A 14832-nucleotide genomic window follows, 5' to 3' on the forward strand; every position below is an offset into this window, starting at 1 on the left:
TTTTTATTTGAAGGAACAAGGGATGTTTGTTGTCTAAAAAGATGGAATTAATTTTCTTAGTGCAAGCTGTTATGTACAATTCATCCAAGTAGGGGAATGAAGATGTTGAAATTGTACATGCTTTCTGTATTAGTCGATTTAATTTTTCTTTATCTTGTTGTCTTGTGTTCCCGGCCCATGCTGTTATACAAAAATTGATAATACTTTCTAGGGTTGAATGGTAGAACATGGACATCAATGTTTTATCAACTTTAAAATACTTTAGCTTTCTAAGAAAAAATAGTCTTTTGTTCATTTTTTTATGCAGGAGAGAAGTGTGGACACGCCAGTTGAGTTTGTTGTCTAATAATAATGCAGAAGTTGTTAAACAAAATTTCTTTTCTTGTGTGTGTATGTTATGTATTTTTGTACGAGTGCGTTTTGTTGCTATGTGGTTATGTTCTGTGTTTTTTATTACGTTTCGTTAACAAACATTTTCAATGATTTGAAGTAGTAAATATAGATGTTTGGATGGAGATGCAGAATTTACACAAAAACATTCCTTTCTCCCTGGGTCAAGAATAAAGTCTAAGTTGCTTCCCAACATTTAAACGTACAAAATGTATTGCAAATACTGCACTCCCTCTTCTCACTGAGACATTAAATAAACCCCATACTGTGACCTGCATTTTTCCGCTTGGTATGTAAAGTTACCTCTAAAAATATCTTACTGAATGTTGCAAGGGACCCAATTTCAATTTTGTCCATCTGCATTCCCTGGAAATAACTAATTGTTTTGGCAGAGTGTACTGGCTTTGGCAAATTGTCCAGGTTTCTCCAGATTGGTTATTGATGTGGTTGTGTCTTGGGTTTTTTTGTCAAGTCTATGACGACTTCTTTTCTCAGGACAGTGGCAAACACTCAGGGGGCAATGCTCGGCGATCGAGCATGGACAAAGGGGCGAGTGTCTCAATGCCAGGAGTGAAGTCGGACCTGGACACTGAGTTGGGCAAGGCCATCGTGTCGGCAGAAGAAGACGAGACGTCCCAGGAGTCTGCGGGCTATGAGTCACAGACCAACCACTCAACCAACGGGCCACTGGACTCTGAGAGCATGCAGTGGAATGCCTCGGAGGGGTCTAGTGGTGTTGGTACGGCCTCTGTACACGGGAGCAAGGAGGACTTGGAGTTGGAGGACAAGTCAGACAATGCTGGGGTGGGTTTTATACTTTTGGATAACCCTTGTCCCTCTATTTAGTTTTATGTGGGGCTTTAATATAAAAAAAAGTTTTAACTCTCAGCAGTTCTTGGTATTTTGACCATTTTCGCCTTCACGCCACCCATGGTTAGTTTGATTTACCATGGAATATAAAATACCACAGAAAGTATGTCAAATTACATACCATTGGAAAGGAAATTGAATTTCCTATCAAATGAAGGTACTTTCATCATGATATGACCACTGTTGTCTATATAGTGCTCTGTTATTTGAGGGAGGGACAGGGGAAAAAAAGATAAAATTTCCCAACATGAAACAGTCACAAAGAAAGAAGAAAAAAAGTGTTCTAAGATACCCAAAAAAGTTTATTATGGAGTAAAAGCACTTCCAATTTTGCAATGTGTGTCCAAATTTCATGCATATTGAAAAAAGGATAAAAAGTTACAAGGTTTTTGACAAAAGATACATTTATCATGTTTCGCGAAGAAATGACGACGCGACATAGAAAAAATAAACATCAATGGCTTTCCAGTCAATTTCCATCAACAAAAATTGCACTCAAAACAGACAGGGCAACACCAAATATTTCAAAATGACAAGAACACACTGTATTCATACAAAATACCAATACCAACAGAGATTTTCATGGAAAAATAGACAAAAATATTGTAGTACGGTACATTACATCATTGTGGTCCATGACAGAAAAACATTCTACTCCCCCTCCATGGGGCGGTGCCACTGACTGAAGTGTCTTTAGGCATTCCCAAAGGGGGGACATTTCTCATCCTAAGGCACAATAGAATTGTAAATGGGCTGATCCAACAATGTCATGCTCATAACTGTGCCTGAACTACAACAGGGAACTGCTGCTTTTTCTTTCCTAATCCTTACTATCGTCATTTTCCTCTACCTCTTTTGTAAGTTTGTCACACTCTTGCGACCCACTATTTCCGGGGTGCCTTGATAGTCGAAGCAGACTTTGTGCTGTTGAAGCTAGAGAGGAGAGCAGAGTAAGTCTGATTCCCTGTAAGGAAGTCTCTGTTGACATCCACCCCTTGGCGCTCATATATGACCTTATGCAGTTGCGAGCGCTGTAAAACGTCTACTAAAACAAAAACATTTTTCTACTCAACTGTCCAATAATTGTAGCAAGTGACAAAAGACTATTCTACAGTATGCTCTGCAAGCAAACAGTTTCTATTTTTATTGAAACAAAAATATTTATCACATGTAACACACCTGACTTGAGTTTTGAATTCCTTTTTTAGTAATCTGTAGCATCTAACACAATTTCTACGAATTTCTGTAAAGTCTGGAACAACGTGATGCTCTTCAATTTCTTCTTTTTTCTTTGTGTACAATGGAACTTCCATGTCATCTCTAATACCTCCCAATTCTTTCATTAATTCTATTGTAAAATCTAACTGTCCATACTTTTTCGGCCTCTTCAGTTCTGGAATTTCATTTTCATGCGTGCGTCGAAACTCTTGAAACAAAACAAAGGCATTCACTCTAGCAATGTCAATAAAGTGATAAAAAAGGGTCTTCCAGTACTTTGAAGTTTTTCTGAGAACTTTATATTTACCTATCATTTGATCTGAATGATCCACACCCCCCATAAATTCATTATACTCTTTCACCACTTTAGGCTGACTTACATGTATCTCACGAAAAGTACCATTGGTTTTAGAACGACGTCTACAGAAAATTCTATCAGTTAAACTCTTATGCATTGTTGTGATGAGGTTTACTATTTTATTATCTTTCCACTGAACTATGCCAATGCAGCCCCTCCTAAACCACCTCATCCCTCCCCTCTCTGTTTGCTTATTAAATGTTTTAACATCTTTCAAGTCATCGGGAAAGCTACGATTTACTTGAATAGTTCCGCAAGCCATTGTCTTTTTTTCCCACAAAGAAGAAAACAACTGAAAGGAAGAATAAAAATTATCCATGAAGATCTTATAACCCTGATTAAAAAGACTTTTACATACCTTCATAACTACATCATAGGCCAATCCAAACTCTGAGCGAGTGCCCCCATCCTTCCCTGTGTAAACTTCATAATTGTATGTGTACCCATTCATCGAATCTGCAACCACCCATAACTTCATCCCCCATTTAGTTGGCTTATCCTTTATGTATTGCCTGAAACTGTATCTCCCCTTATTTTGAACCATCCTCTCATCTATGCTTACACACTAGTTAGGTTGCCAATACTTCATACACTTCATACTCAAAAAATTGTGAACAAACCTAACTTTCCGTAGCTTATCAGTATCTCGCTCAGTGTCTGGATTGCATAATTTCAAAAAAGACTGAATTTGTTTGAATTTTAGTTTGCTCATGTATGCCCTGGCCCATAGTCCATGAAAACAGGTTTTTGTTGACCAGTACAGCTCTAAATTTGGTAGACGAACAATAGACATATACATTAGCAGTCCAACGAACTTGAGGAACATCTCAGAGTCAAGATCCTCCCAGGAGCGAAACACAGATGGTTTGTTGGGTCCTGTCATCTGGGCGTACTCATTAGAGAACTGGCAGATCTGTTTCACCATCTCAGTGCAGAAGAACAGTTTGAAGAAGGATACTGAGGAAATAAGAAGACAAGAAGAAGACACATAAGTCATGATCATTTGGAAAGGATAGTCTGCTGGGAACACTGACATCAATCGATCTGTCAGAAAAAGAGATAAACAATCCTGGCCCACAAGGCAATATCAGTTCTAACTACATAATGGCATCAAGAGTGTTTTCTACAAATGAATAACAAAGGTGTTATGTGTAACGTGTGAATCAGTGAACTCACCTGCCTGTCGGAGTAAAGTAAGGGCAAACAGAAAGCAATTACAAAAATAAAAATTTCTCGTACTCCGTGCAATAATGCTCTCACCTGGTGTCAGAAAACTTCGGATGTCCTGTCGGGTGATACAGTCAGGGAGATGCAGGCCAACAGCGCGTTCAGGCCTAAACTGAGGCAGTGGTTCTGGTGGGCCATCATCCTGGTCCGCGTAAGACTGGTTACGTGGAGGTTGCGGCTGGTTCCTGAGGGAAGAAAATAAGCAAAGGATTAGGACGCTATCGGCGGAGTCGAAGTTGACATGTTGATGAGGCCTATGTCATAGAGGCACTTATTTCTAGATCTAGATCTAGACAGAAGCAGACCTTGAACAAAGCTGTTCTGTCATTATCATCATATTATCACAATAACAAAATCTTAGCAGGGAATAAGGCTTCTGTAGACGGGTGAGGTGTAAACAAAAACAAACTTCCTGTTTGAGGAACTGCTGTGTGTAAACAATAACATGACAACCGTAGCTAGGCACATAAAAGGGTTAATTAAAATTTTTTTAGAGCCAAACCATGCTTTCACAACTTCAGGCTACCACAAATAACTATTCTGTAAGCTTGAGGTAACAATACCAGTGGCCTAAACCCACTACAATACATTTTATAGGCTTTCTTGTGTATAGGCAGGACGTAAACAAAACACTAACCTGTTGTTTTGATCACGATTGGTCAAAATTGGGGCTTGATTTCCGTCTTCAGGATCCTCATCGTCAGATTCTGGTACCCAGGTATCAGACTCTTCATCCAGTGAGTCATTCAGATCAATATCAGACTCATCTGACGACATTTTTATGCTTTTTTCCTATTTTTTGTGTGGAACCTTCACAGCTGGCCTTCTCCCAAAATCCAAAATGGCGGCGGAGAGAACGTAAACAAACGCTGATTTTCCGTGCACCAATTTTTTACAATATTTTATAAATTATGATTATTTTTATAAAAAATATATAGATTCAACCTTTATTTATGATAAAAAAGGTATTAGAAGCATTAAAATGTAAAAAGGAATGGATTTCTGCTGTTAGATCTACACCCGATGCTCATCGTACGAATTCGTACGATTTTCCTTTCGGTGAACTGCTGAGAGTTAAAGGGGCATAGAACTTCTTTTCTATCTTAAACAAGATTTTATGAAATATTGAAAAAAAGACATTGTCTTAATCTTAATTTGAAAAAATGTTCTTTAAATACTCTTTTAAAAAACTTTTTAAAAACTATCTTTTGAACCAGTGTGCCCTTTGGAGGGTATTAGGTTTTTACAGAATACCTCAATGGCACTGAAATTAAGTTAAAGATATTGAAGAAAGGTTATTTTTTTCAAATATGTTAAAATTTCAGTTTAAAAAATGTTAGGCTTCCTACGTGTTTTTTAAGTGACACAGCTAAAGAATGTTCCCCCCCTTTACTATGTTTCTTAAAAGTGGTTTATGAAACCTTTTCTGTATGTGATTTCGTTGGGTTTTTTAAAAACTTTTAAATTATGGGTCCACTGGTCCTATTGCCCCACCTGTGTGGCATGTTTCTGGTTTTGAAGACTGTTTAGGCTGAAACCATAGTAGACCCGACCCGTTTCATTTTTTCGACGCCGTTCTTTTGTTGGTGAAACGGATCCGTCAAAACGACCATAGTAAACCAGCTTTCTACCGGTTTGACGGCTGCTTATGTCACCCGTTTTGTCAAAATGGTGAGAACTACTAAACGAAACAGATTGTTGTTTCTGCTCTGGTGGTTGAGGAAAATTAAAAGAGGGAGTCCTCGACATTTTGCAGTTCATTCTATTAACAGAAGGAGAGCTTTGTATGGAGAATACCACCATGTGATGCCCCAACTGCGCAATCATCCTTAAAAGTTTCAGCAGTATCTCAGAATGACACAGTCCTTTGATGCTCTTCTCGAACTGTGTGCGCCCGATCTTAGAGAGAAGTCAACGAATTTCTGCAAAGCGATTTCACCTGTAGAGTTTTTCTTCGTCCATCTTCATCAGTTGTAAGGGGAATGAACTGTCATGGACAAAGTACTGTCCCTTCCAACTTTCCTTTCTGTCGACCCGGCAGCCAGACGGTTTGCGCGATAGGTGAAATGATGGTGAGAAAATGCTGTGCCGGGCTGGCTGTTACTATGGCCGACAATGCCCGTCGCTGGTGGCGCCACATAGCAGTTCAGACGGGTTGATTCTTCTCCCCGCTCTGAAAAAGAAAGGTGTCGAAAAAAAAGCCGGCCAGGTCCACTATGGTTTCAGCCTTACTTTTCAACAGTTTAGTTGGTTTCATTTTTCCACTCTTTCAGGACCTAAAAGTTGTTTTTCCTGTACCACAGTGTCTTTTAGTGGCATTTATTATTGATACTTATTATAAACAAGTTGATACCTGCTGTTGTTATTAAAGCATGTGATAGCACTTGTATCTGGTTTTAAGATCCTTTCACAACCTGAGCGTAGTGATGTTGGCTTAATGGGTGAAGTATTACAAGTTGATTTGGGTAGTAGGATTTATTTCCTCCTTGGTGCTGTATGAGCCGTCTCAGCTTCTCCTCTCTGTTCTGAGCTGTTGGGGAGACACCACTTGTAGGCCTCACTTTTCTTTTCCTCTCTTGTTTCTACATGCCTTTCTTGCCTGTTCCATGAACCAGGTAAACATCATGTGGACATGCTCCTTTTTAAGGAAACAAAACAATGCCCTCTGTTCTCAGGGAAGCCCCAGTTCACAGGACAGTGCCCAGGATGCTGCATCCAAGAGGCCGGGCTCCCCTTTCCATAACGACACACCTCCCAAGAAGTCCAAGGAACTGGAAAACCAGGTGAAGATTTTCAGTTTTTCAAGTTTTAACACATTACACCCAAGTGTCAGTTATGTTTACAGAAAGTGAAGTTTTTAAAAATCAAATATGTGAGTGTGCTAGAATGGCTTTTTTTATTTTCTGAGACTTTTCAGATCATGATTTTGCAATGCATGCATTGAATGATGTGAACTTTAGGTCACTGAATTCTTGATGTTATTTTCTTTTCTTACAGGTCCCTGGTTCACCCATGCAGGTTGATGAGAAAAACTCCTCCTCTTCTTCCTCCTCATCGTTATCGACGTCATCATCACAGTCTCACATTTCATCGCACCAACAACAGCCATCCCTCTCCACTGAAGCAGCAAAGTCTATAGCCAACAAGGTAGAGATGTATTCGTGTCTTGATTCATTGTAGTTAAGGTTCTCTTGAAAGGTGACTCATTGGGATTATGCAAGGCAGACTCTCTGATGCTCCGCTTGAAGCTAGTTTCAAATAATCAACAGAATATATTTTCTCGAAATGGCCCTTAGATGAAAGAAGGTAAGTTTATACTAACAAAGCTTGGCCTTTTTCAAACCAATTCTCAACTTATAGACTGAGCTGATGTTGAAATTAGTCTTTTTATTTATATTTTTATAGCATATGTATATTCGGATTCAATTTCCTTCTGTATTTTCTTGCAAAACAGCCAATTTCCTCCCCCCCTCCCACCATGTATATCATTACAATGGTCTTTTCTTTTTGTTTTTTGTTCACAGCAATTAGATCGCCACCCAAGCAATGAGTTGTCAGACCTGACAAGTCCCCAACCTATCAATGCCACAGGGTTCTTACAACCACTGAAGAACTCTATTAAGCTCAAGCTGAAGTAATTTTGCTGTCTTGTTTGACTTCCCAGGGAATTTCTTTTTCCAGTCACGCCTAGGCTGCCCTCCCCTCCCCCCTCCAGCTGTCTGTCCGGTGGGTGGGGCTTCACTGTGTGGCATTGTCCAGGAGGTGGTTTTATCACAGAAATATTTAGGGGAGGTGACTCCTTAAAAGACGTCCTAAGTGGAACTGTTGCCTGCAGCAGTCTTGTATAGCCATGTGGGTGTTACTTGTGCCGTCAATTAAAAAATAAAAAATAAGGTTTTGTGCCAGTTGGTCACTCCGCTTTTTTCTGTGGAGGCAGCCTTGGCTTATTTCTGCTTCTGAAGTGGAGAAGTCGACGACCATGACCGATTCATGACAGTCGGGGGTGAACCATTTATCTGATGCTTCTGTAATTCTGGAAAACTTGGTGAAACAAGGTAATTGTTTCTGCTATGAAGTTTGTGTCCCAGATCTTGATTTGATTCTTGTGTCATTTTGGATGTAGTCCAATAAGTTCAAGAATTTGTGTTGGGATTCTTGTTGTACATCGTGATGGGGCAGAGGATAGGTACTGACCGTTACAGAGGATCACTACTGACCACTACACTGCAGAGGATTACTACTGACAGATACAGAAGATTACTGTTGACCATTACAGAGGGTTGCTACTGACAGGTACCGAGGATTGCTATTGACCGTTACCGAGGATTGCTACTGACAACAGGTACCGAGGATTGCTACTGACCGTTACAGATGATTGTTACTGACCATCACAGATCTGTGATTTTTTTGTGTGTACGGGCTCTACTTGCGCAGTATGGCCTTTCTTTAATTGGTGTCGACACTTTCTTTGATGTCGTGATATAATTTTTCAGTTCTTCCTTTGGATGGAGGTATCCCAATCTCGTTATTTTTTATTTTGCATACTTTCTGTGCTTATTGGTTTCAGGATGGCCCTGACAGTCAGGATGGAAGCAGAAATTATGATTATTTTGTCTCAACGCCTTAGGTTGACATAGCGGAGGTCACGGAAATCTGCTTGTCTTAAAATAAATGTTTGCATTAGTACAGTTGAAGAATGAATTGGGGGGGATTCAACTCTTTTTGGCTTAATATAGTTTTTTATGTAGGCATTTAGTCTGAGTGTGCAATGATTCTAGATTTTTACTGAAAGCAAATGAACACTGTGTACTTGGTTATGTTCCATCAAAATTGAGTTAGACGTCAAATGTTAGTCAAGATGTTATAACATAAGGACGTATCTGTAATACCGTGACTAATTTAACTGAGAACGATGTTTCAAAATATTTAATTAGAAGTAAGTTTGTTTTTCTTGTTTCTTTTGTTCAGAGTGTATTAATTTCTATGCCATGTAAACATTAAGCATGCAAAAATTGGTTTATTGGCTTTGAAAATTTGTGACTATAACACTGTACGGTTTTAATTTGCTGTAGATTTAGTCAGGGAATTATGAAGATGATGACACACTCTGTTATTACTTACTCATTAACACCCCAAGCATAGAGTTGTTTTTCTGACATATGTTATTTCTGCCAACTCTTACTCACTTTCTAGCTTGAAATTGTTTGATTCTGGAACTGTGCCTGTCTGTTGTTGTTTTGAAGTTTTCCGTATGGTGGGTTTTGGGTTTTAAAATATTTTTTCCTCCAAGTTTTGATTTCCTTTCAGTAAGTGGATCAGCTTGGACAACAAATAAAACATAAAGATTACACTGAGAACATTGAGAGTTAGCACTATTGACACAGTTTACCTCAGTATGATTCTTGGGGGGGGGGGGGGGGGGGGATATGAAACGTGATTGCACAAGGAAAGCACAGTCAACTTTTGTACTTTCAACATGTTTCTGATCAATATCTACTAGTTGCAGTTATTATATTATACAATTTTTCACTCAGTGGGAACCTTACTGGGATAGGAGTTGAATGTCCAACCTGCACAGAGTATTTGTAAGGGCATTATCACCAATAACACTATTGTAGTTTCAATAGGTGAAAACAGTTTCCTGCATTTCTTTAATCACAAACTGTAGTTGGTTTCCATAAAAGATAGACGTCATTCATGAAATTGAGGAGTGTCTAAAATGAATGAACAAAGAAAACGGGTCATTGAATATTACTGTCAAGGTATTATTTTGCTCCCTATCATCACCTTTCATTCTCCTTTGTATTTGCTGTTGCTATCATCAGACTTGTTGGTCTGGGGCACTTCAGTCTTGTCTTCTGTTAGTTTTCTGTTCTGCTGGTTTTTGCCTGCTGTTTCTTTTGGACAACCCCATCAGAGCTTGACTGTTTTTACTTCTGTGTCAGTCTTCATTCACGAGGGCTCTCTTTTATTTTGCTATCATAGCAGCTGTGAAATTTTATAAATTTTGTGTTTGAAGTCTTGTGTTGATTCGTTTTCTTTGATCGACGTATCATTAATGAACAAGGCGTTCACCACATGGAGATCATAATTGCAAGACATTACTCTGTCTATAAAATATACCTGTAGACTTGAAAACATTTCTCCAACATAATTTAGATACTATACTATTACCGTGCATATTTTTTTGTTTGATTTCAATTTTTCATCCCATTTTTTGCCAACACGTGGCACACAAAAAGAAGGAAAAAAATAACCGGAACAGGTTGATCTTGAAAAAGTATCCAGTTTTCACAGTCCATGTTGCTATTTTGTACTGCCTGATGTAAACTACTTTGTTTTGAGCTATTGATTGCTAAATACTTAATTATGGGATGTTGAGAGATTTTTAATTTTTTTGGTGTGTGTTTTATGTCATTTTTGTTCAAACATGTTGCCAAGTTTTGTGGTGTATAGCTAGGAGAACCGTATTATACTTTAGTGGAGAAGGAGCAATTTTCTTGACGAGTGAGCCTCCTATGGTTTGCCTACAGGCGTCTGATGTAATAGTTACACTATTTGCCATTGACACACAGAGGGTGTTAAATTAACTAGTAGAGGGGTTAAAATTGTACAGGAGCATTATATCTTACATGTACAGTTTTGCCTGTGGAGTTGTGCCTCTGGAGGTATTGCAGGAGGTTAAAGGGTGTCACTTGTAGATTTTACATTACTTCTTTCTTTTCCCCTTGTTTCTGCCTGTCTTGCTTTTTCCCAGTGCTACTTGGCAGTTATTCTATTGACATGCACTCTCTTTGGTCAAACAAAGGTTAAAGATTATACCATATTTGCTTTTGAGGTCTCTGAACTCTTTCCTTTACTTCTGACTGAATATCCTGCTGGAGTTTCCTTTGCTCATGGCTATGATTCTGGAAAGGAATGACTTGTTTATTAGTTCATTTCCATAATCATTTTAATTTTGCCAGAAGTAGTTGAAGGAAGGCTGTACTTGCTGTTTTTGAAACACACTATATGTGAGGCATCGTGGTGAAATCAGGCACTCGTCGAAATAACAAAATCAGAGTAACGGGCACTATTCCACCCGTTTGGCAATTTTATGGTTTTTAAATTATTTTTTTTGGAAGCCATAACCCATTTATGGGCATACAAAAACATATTTCCACATGAATTTGATTGAAAAACGTTGATTAAAGGCACAAACTATGTCATTTTCCAGTTTAAAGGACTCTATTGGAGTTACCGAACCTTGGCGGCCATTTTCTTGTTAGTTTCACCACTGAAAACAGGCGACCTCGCCTCCTCTGTCGCAAATATCTTGACTTTTTTTTCAAGATAGATGCCGTTTTTTTTTCATTGAAAGCAAAACAAATGAATAAGCTTTCAGATGGTACCAATATCTCAATATGCTGAAAAAACTGACAGGTGCCTGATTCCACCGCGTCTTGACACATATATGATCGCTTTCAGAGATTTGATTTTAGGCACTTGAAATTGTTTTTCAGGGTGGAATGGGGGTTCATTGTTGAACAATATAATTGTTTTGGCTTGAGAATATTTGTAGAAAAGGGCAGTCTTTTATTGTAAAGTAAGATCCTCACTGTTGATAAAACCCATATGATCACTTTCTTCAGTGGTTTGATTTTGGGTTTGTGGACTTATTTATTGGGTGGGGGGATTGTTGAGGTTTGTGACTGGGGTTGTTCTGTTTGGGGCTTTTGGGGGGGTCAACACTTTTTCACAGTGTAAATACAGAGATCTGGACGTTTTTTTGTGAATATTTTGGATTGGTGTGCACGTGTGGACAGTGTTTGATTGAAATAATCTGTTTGTAGAAGAAAAGTTCCTATGTTTTCTCTTGTTCACACTTTGTGAATAGAAAATGTTTAATTATTATATTTTGTGATGCTTTCTGTTGTTGAGCATCCGCATTGTTGAATAACCAAATGGAGTTATGTTGAACACTTACAGGTGTGATGTAGTGTGTACGACTGTTACAACTTGCAGCATTTATTCGAGAGGACGGTAAAGTTTGCACTTTTCTGGAAGTTTGTTGTGTCCCAGAAAGCTATGATTTTCCTAGATTGTCTCTTGTCTGACAAAGTTTGTACTGGTGTATCACTGTCATTTTGTGTACTGAATGTCAACCGGTCTCTTTAGGGATTGTTTAGTAAGCTGCAAAGACTGTTACGACAGTTAGGACTAGTCGGTACCTGTAGAATGATGTGCTCTGTTTGACCTCTGTACGTTGCTTCTTTTTTTTCTTTAAACAGACTATATGTCTACCAGCGACCACGGTGTAGTGGTTTGGTCCTTCGCTGTTGCAGGTAGAAATTGTCGGTTTTGGATTCCTCCTCTCTTCTTCTTTCTGTCTGTCTCTCTGTCTGTCTGTCTGTCTGTCTGTTAGGTTGCTGTGTCCCACTCAGCCCAGGTTGGTCCTGATGGGCTTTGTGTAAGCAGCCTATGTTGTAAATGGTCTAAAAACATTTACATACGTTCAATCATTTATGCCCTCTTTTGCACTGTTTGTTTCTAGGTCTGTACTTCCCACATGACGGTTACTTGGATTCTTTCTTTTCTCTAGCTGTTGTGTTGGTGCATTGAGTAAGGTCAAGGTCACAGTGATGTTGTTGCACCTTTAACTATTCATGTATACATTTCTTTTGTTGTTTTGTTTGTTTCTAAGGACATACGGCCTGAGCCCCTTGAAGAGTTAATATTTTAATGATAATAATGACAAAATAAAGATTTCATGATATTTAAACACATACATCCCTGCTAGAATGTTGGGGCTTGTTCTAGTTGTAGTAGCTTGCCTTCGGCTGAGTGACAAGTGTCATTGTCACTGATTTTTTTTTTTTTTTTTCATTTTTCAAAATTTATGTCAACATGTGTTTTGTCCCAAAAAGAAGTGCTGAATGAATCCACAGTTATGGATAGGGCAACCATTTTTACGGTAGTTACTACAGAAATTTCTGAATGATCTGTCATCAGGAAGCAATATATACCATCATTTCTTCAGAATTTCTCTTTTGCGAAGGGGACTGAATAAACACATGTGACATGTGACTCTGTTTTGGTGTAGATGCTGCTCAACATCCTGAGAATAATGTGGTGTTGGGTTGGGTTTTTGAAAATTATTGTGTTATTCACCTCATTTCATTTCAGGGAAATCTATGTTTGTTGTCTGGTTTCATTGCTGCCATCCAAAAAATGTATTCCAGGATTTTTTTGAAAGATATGGGTACACATGACACGTACTTGGGCAAGAACAAGTTCTTCCGGGGGATCCGCTGGCCTGATAAAAATCATATGGACAGCTGGTTCAGGGAATGTGTTTTGAATTAATGTTGGGGCTATGGTGATGGTCCCCGCCAATTGTTTTGTTCTCTCAAGCCCTTGACTTTGGGCACCTAAAGGATTTATCTCTATTTTTGTCAGTGGGAAAGAAAAATATTTACAGTGTAACAGTACAGTCATCATTCACCCTCAGCTGACCAGTGTCCTAACTTGTGGCTGTGTTTCCGTGAAGAATTGTGTCCAGGGAGGCTTTTTCAGTTACAATGTGTAGAAGATGTTGCAATCACAGTTTGCCCGAAAGTGGGTTTGTTATTTGTTTATAATGTTATTCACCTTCTCTTGCGAATGCTGTTCCTGGTGTCTCATGTCTGCATGTAGGTTTTGTGCTGAGGTGTAGGTAACTAGATGACCCTGTAGTTGTGCTGTTGGCAAGGCTGTTGTCCTTATTATTTTGTCTGGATCTCCTATTGCAATGGCGGTAATGAGTCTGCAACATAGTGGTATGCACTTTGCCTTGCAGGCATGTGTTAAGGTAAATGTTTTCTGCTGATATGCGTGTCGTTGCCAAATTGCGGAGTGCCACTTCCCCAGGATAGGTGGTTGGTGGGGTTTGCTACTTTTTTCCTTCAGTAAAACCTCGAACGTTGGGCACTTATATAAACATATATGTTTATGTTGCAAGTGCCAAAAAATTCTCTCTAAAATTATTACCAAACACACACACACACCCAACTAAATCCCTCTGCAGACTTAAGGCCCACAATGTTGAGATTTTCATCTTTCTATTGGTGTGTGGTGTACAGCACAGTCCATCTTGGCCTTAACGGCAAGAGTTGGCAGCATGGATGGTTGGCAGGATGTGCTCTGGTGTGGTTTGCCCCTTCTTTACTATTCAACATCTGTTGTCTTTGTCTCTTACCCTTTTTGTGTTTGCTTAGTGTTCTCTCTTGTTACACTTGTAACACATCTGATCTGGGCATTTATTTTGCCTAATAATTGTGTTGCAAGTGCTGTAAAATACTTACTGAAACAAAAAAACCCCCAAAAAACAAGAGTCGAAGCAGCCTCCAAAAAAAATATAAATAAATAAATAAATAAAATAAAAAAACTAATGTAAACATGTAGACCCTGTGATGGTATGTGAGATGTTCAACCAGTCACCTCCTGTCTCCCACTTCCAGTGTGTAGAGCTGATCTGGAGATGAAATTGACGATGGGCACTTCTCGAAGACTCCTGTCACTCCAGAATGATTGTTCGTAGCTGTAAAGATTATGTTTTAGCGATTATACTACATTATGCACTGTTTACTGATGTACAGGCATCTGAGCCATAGTGAGAGGGAATCGGTCCCTCTCTATCGAGTGTTGTGAGATGGTGAAGAGTCTGGGCTCGTTTGTCCCTGGGCAAGTGTAAAGATAATTTCTAATTCTTCTCATGAACCGGTACCTGTTGCTACCTGATGACAGTGGTA

General features: G+C 38.9%; 1 protein-coding gene across 1 annotated transcript in view; it reads left to right on the plus strand.

Annotated features, from left to right (window-relative positions):
* Positions 1 to 14439, plus strand: part of LOC101860412 (poly(A) polymerase beta) — a 38454-nt gene extending 24015 nt beyond the window's left edge. The window contains exons 18-21 of the mRNA XM_005097856.3: positions 886 to 1194; positions 6739 to 6846; positions 7061 to 7210; positions 7588 to 14439. Coding sequence (XP_005097913.1) covers positions 886 to 1194; positions 6739 to 6846; positions 7061 to 7210; positions 7588 to 7701 — 681 coding nt within the window. The 3' untranslated portion in view covers positions 7702 to 14439. The remainder of the gene's footprint in view (positions 1 to 885; positions 1195 to 6738; positions 6847 to 7060; positions 7211 to 7587) is intronic.
* Positions 14440 to 14832: the final 393 nt, after the last annotated feature.

Source organism: Aplysia californica, unplaced genomic scaffold (genome assembly GCF_000002075.1).
Source record: "Aplysia californica isolate F4 #8 unplaced genomic scaffold, AplCal3.0 scaffold00165, whole genome shotgun sequence".
Classification (NCBI taxonomy): domain Eukaryota; kingdom Metazoa; phylum Mollusca; class Gastropoda; order Aplysiida; family Aplysiidae; genus Aplysia; species Aplysia californica.